The 4,267-nt window shown below is 48.8% G+C and overlaps 1 protein-coding gene across 1 annotated transcript in view; it reads left to right on the top strand.

Annotated features, from left to right (window-relative positions):
• Nucleotides 1-1,034: 1,034 nt before the first annotated feature.
• The window catches only part of LOC125506774, a 69,483-nt gene continuing 66,250 nt past the window's right edge, over nt 1,035-4,267 (top strand). The window contains exon 1 of the mRNA XM_048671487.1: nt 1,035-1,169. Coding sequence (XP_048527444.1) covers nt 1,035-1,169 — 135 coding nt within the window. The remainder of the gene's footprint in view (nt 1,170-4,267) is intronic.

Genomic DNA, 4,267 nt, shown 5'->3' with positions numbered 1-4,267 from the left:
CCACGGCATCGTTCTCGGCCTCTCCTGCTCTCCGATCGGCCGGATCCGGCTCGACGTCCTGTTCGGCGACAGCAGCCACTTCCGACGCGAGCCAATCTGGTTCGAGGTGGTGCACCTATCGAGCGCGTACCACGCACTGCTGGGCCGGGCCGCGCTTGCCAAGTTCATGGCAGTCCCCCACTACGCCTACCTGAAGATGAAGCTGCCGGGTGCAAAGGGCCTCATCACCGTCACCGGTGACTACCACAAGTCCCTGGACTGCGCCCGAGACGGCGCCAAGATGGCCGAGTCGCTGGTCATAGCCAAGGAGCGACGCCAACTCGACCGGATCATCGCCTTGGCCCAAGAGGCGTCGGCCGCGCAGGTCTCGGCTGAGGAGCCGGCTGACGAGGCCGCATTCAAGCCCTCCAAGGAGACCAAGAAAGGTGAAGCTAAACTCGGAGGACCCCAGTTGCATCAAGTACGTTGTCTTGGGCGCCCGCCTCGACAGCAAATAGGAAGGCGAGCTCGTCGACTTCCTCCGTGAGAATCGGGATATCTTCGCATGGACCCCCAAGGACATGCCGAATATCCCGAGGAAGTACGCAGAGCACAAACTGCACGTCCGCAAGGATGCCAAGCCTATCCGTCAACCCCTACGACGTTTTTCCGAAGAGAAGAGAAGGACCATCGGTGAAGAGGTCACCAAGCTTTTGGCGGCCGGCTTCATCATGGAAGTGTATCACCCCAAGTGGCTGGCCAACCCAGTCCTCGTCTTGAAGAAGAACTAGACCTGGCGCATGTGTATCGACTACACCAGCCTGAACAAGGCCTGCCCCAAAGACCCGTTCGCCCTCCCGCGGATCGACCAAGTCATCGACTCCATCGCCGGGTGTGAGCTCCTGTCCTTCCTGGATGCTTACTCCGGCTATCACCAGATCAAGCTAGACCTGGCCGACGCCCTGAAGACGTCCTTCATCACGCCCTTCGGGGCGTATTGCTACATCACCATGTCATTCGGCCTGAAGAATGCCGGCGCCATTTTCCAGTGATGCATGCAGAAATGCTTGCTGCCGCAACTCAGCCGCAACATCCACGTCTACGTGGACGACATCATGGTGAAGACCAAGCAGCACCTCACACTCCTCGATGATTTGAAGGAGACCTTCGCCAACCTGCGCAAGTACAAGGTCAAGCTCAACCCGGAAAAATGCATTTTCGGTGTCCCGGCCGGAAAGCTCACTACAAAAAAATACACTTCCGTGATGATACATGTTTGTCACAGTAGGTCGCTTTTTTGTCATGCATGTACATCCATGACAAATTTATGATAGAATCAAGATAGTCATACCTGTGCTGTCGTAGAAGTGTTCCATGACATTACCAAAATTATCATCACGGAAGTGTCCACTTCCATGATGATAAATCGCGCGTCACAGAAGTGATGTCGTCAAGGGTGACCGACACGTGGCATCCACCGTAACGGAACGCCGTTAAGCTATCGGGTCGGGTTTTGGATCCGATAACCCGTTAACAGCCCCGACCAATGGGGATTTTCCACGTGTAAAATCATCATTGGCTAGAGGAAACACATGTCAGCTCGTCAGTGGGTCAAATAGGCGCCTATGATATGTCGACACGTGGCACGGCCCAACAGTGGCCCATTTAGCTTACGAAGCCGGCCCGTTTGACTTGGTCAAAAGTTAACGGGCTGGCCCATGAAAAGCTTGTTAACGGTCTCTTCGCAAATAGCCCATTTTACGGCTCGTTAACTCACGGCCCGTTAGGCCCTAAAGGAAATCGGCCCAACAACGTCATGTGGGCCATCGAATATAATACCAGCCCATTTCACTTTCGGCCCATGTATGGCCCACGACGTCTTTCGGCCCATATGAGGCCTTCATATCTTTCGGCCATTACAGGCCCATGGTGACTCTAGCCCATAATGAACAGTAATTTTCTTTATACCCGTTAATGGCCCATGATTTACATGGGCCGTTTCCAGCCCGTGTTAGCTTTCGGCCTATTAACGGCCCATACGTTCTTGGGCTCCTTTTCGGCCCTCGATTACTTCTGGCCCGTTACTGGCATGTTCCCCTAATGGGCCAAATTCGGCCCATGGCAAGAGTCGGCCCGTTACTGGCATGTTCCACTAGTGGGCCAAATTCGGCCCATGGCAAGAGTCGGCCCGTTACTGGCCTGTTACCCTAATGGGCCAAATTCGGCCCATGGCAAGAGTTGGCCCGTTTCTGGCATGTTAACCCATTGCGTCGTTTCTAGCCCGTCCTATATTCTGGCCCATTAACGACCCGTTATGCCTGTGACAGAATTAAGCCTTTGCTGTCCTATGGCCTGTTAATGGCATGTTACCGTGCTGGGCCGATATCAATTATGCCCGATTATGGCCCATGTAGACCCATTTATCCGACGGCCCGAGGCCCACCGATTACAGGCCCATTTATCGACGGACCGTAGGAGACCCATGGATCCTACGGCCCGTATATGGCCCATGGTAGTTACGGCCACTAGCAAACCAGGGAAAAAGAAGACTAGGAAATAAATAAGGCCGAAACTAGCGCTAGGCTATTAAGGCGATTGCACAGATTACATCCACTCGGCATCAAAGATCGCCACCAGTGCAAATATAGGGAACACCCTACACTATACAAAAATGGCTTGTTGTTTTCTTCAGGCGGTGGCTGCACGTTAAGAATAAATTTTGTATCACACCAAAACAAATTACAACTATATAACAAAAGGAAGGTTGGCATAAAACTTAACAGTCTAGCAGATAAATGCACCACCAGAAGTTCAGAAGCTCAGTTCATTTGACCTGACTGTTACGTTTTCATGTTGTATTGTCTGATGGAGCACCATAACCCTCGCCTTCATTTCCCCTAGGCTCCTGAACAACATAGCAAATGTCTGATAGTCTGGTTTCAAAACCATGCATATCTTGACAACATTGAGCAACGTTTCTCCATGTTTCACAAAGGGTCTCTGTTAGGGAATGGACTTGTGTCTGGAGCGCAGATACAACATTGCTTTGAGCTTGCATATCTTGATCATGAGGCAGTTTGGACGATATTGCCTTAACAACCAACCCAGTATTATGCAGGAACGTGCTTTTCGCACTGTTAGTGGACAGCTACTGACCCACTGCAGCAAGAGCTGACATTGCGGTTATAGATGCCTCACCACCTTCAGAAGGTGGCGGTTCCACCATTTTTTCCATAGCTCGTTGAAAAGTTGAGGTTTTACATTAGTAGTACCAGAACAGAAGATATTAAGGAGGCAGCAAAACCAAACAAAATAGCTTTGGTCTATATACAGAACTTATTCTGGTGAACCCATGTAAAATATTAGTAGTATTTTATTGCAAAGTACATAATAAAACCAGGTTCCAAACATATGACCATGTACCATCGCTAATGTATTGTCTATTTCTTCACATTGTATTGAGGGCTAAGGATAAAGAGACGAAGTTTATAATATGGTAAGCATAGTATGACATCATTCATATCACAAAACAACTGAGAACAGACAAACGGGCAATTGTAACGTTGTGTGGGCAAGTCCAGCACGGAACTAGATTATGGGTCAAGATCAAAGGAACATCACTCCTCTCTTTTAAACCTTGTAAGGTGCAATGATACGCTAAGACAATTGTGTATAAAATTGAAAAGAGTAATAGACATTGGTTGCAAACCATGCAGTTCAAGGCACAAGTCAGAGTAAGTAGTAGTTAAAAGGCATGAGGATTAAGGACTTACAACAGCGGCTTTGACTGGTGTAGTCATGCCCTTCTTCTTGCTGGTGTGACAGTCCTTGAAGATTTCCACAGCATTTCGTTCAGGTACTTTTTGGTCCTTGCGGGCTTTCCTCTACATTTGGAACAACTAAATATAGATCTGATAATATGGTACAGTGAAAAGAGTGAAACAGCAGCTAATTACAAGAGCCTCGCAGTGTGCAATATAGCTACGAGATCCAGTCGTCTGTTGGAATTTCACTTTCGTACGGTTGGCCTTGTTCTTTGAACAGTTCACCTATAGGAGATAGATTTGTGTGGCACATGCGTAAATAGGACTTCAACATGTGATCTGATGACATATATATAATGTACCTGATACTTCGGATCGGACCAGTGTTTAACGAGGCCTCTCTAGTCTTCATCAGATATATTTTCCACTAGAGATGTTTGGGCAAGTTCACTGTTAGCCTTGCCTTCAAAGTGAGTTTTCCTCAAGTTATACCGATACTGTCGCAGAGCAGACTTGAAAACAAG

This window comes from Triticum urartu, chromosome 5 (assembly GCF_003073215.2).
Source record: "Triticum urartu cultivar G1812 chromosome 5, Tu2.1, whole genome shotgun sequence".
Taxonomy (NCBI): Eukaryota; Viridiplantae; Streptophyta; class Magnoliopsida; order Poales; family Poaceae; genus Triticum; species Triticum urartu.
Note: the sequence above shows the minus strand (reverse complement) of the source record. Positions and strands in the feature narration are given on the sequence as shown.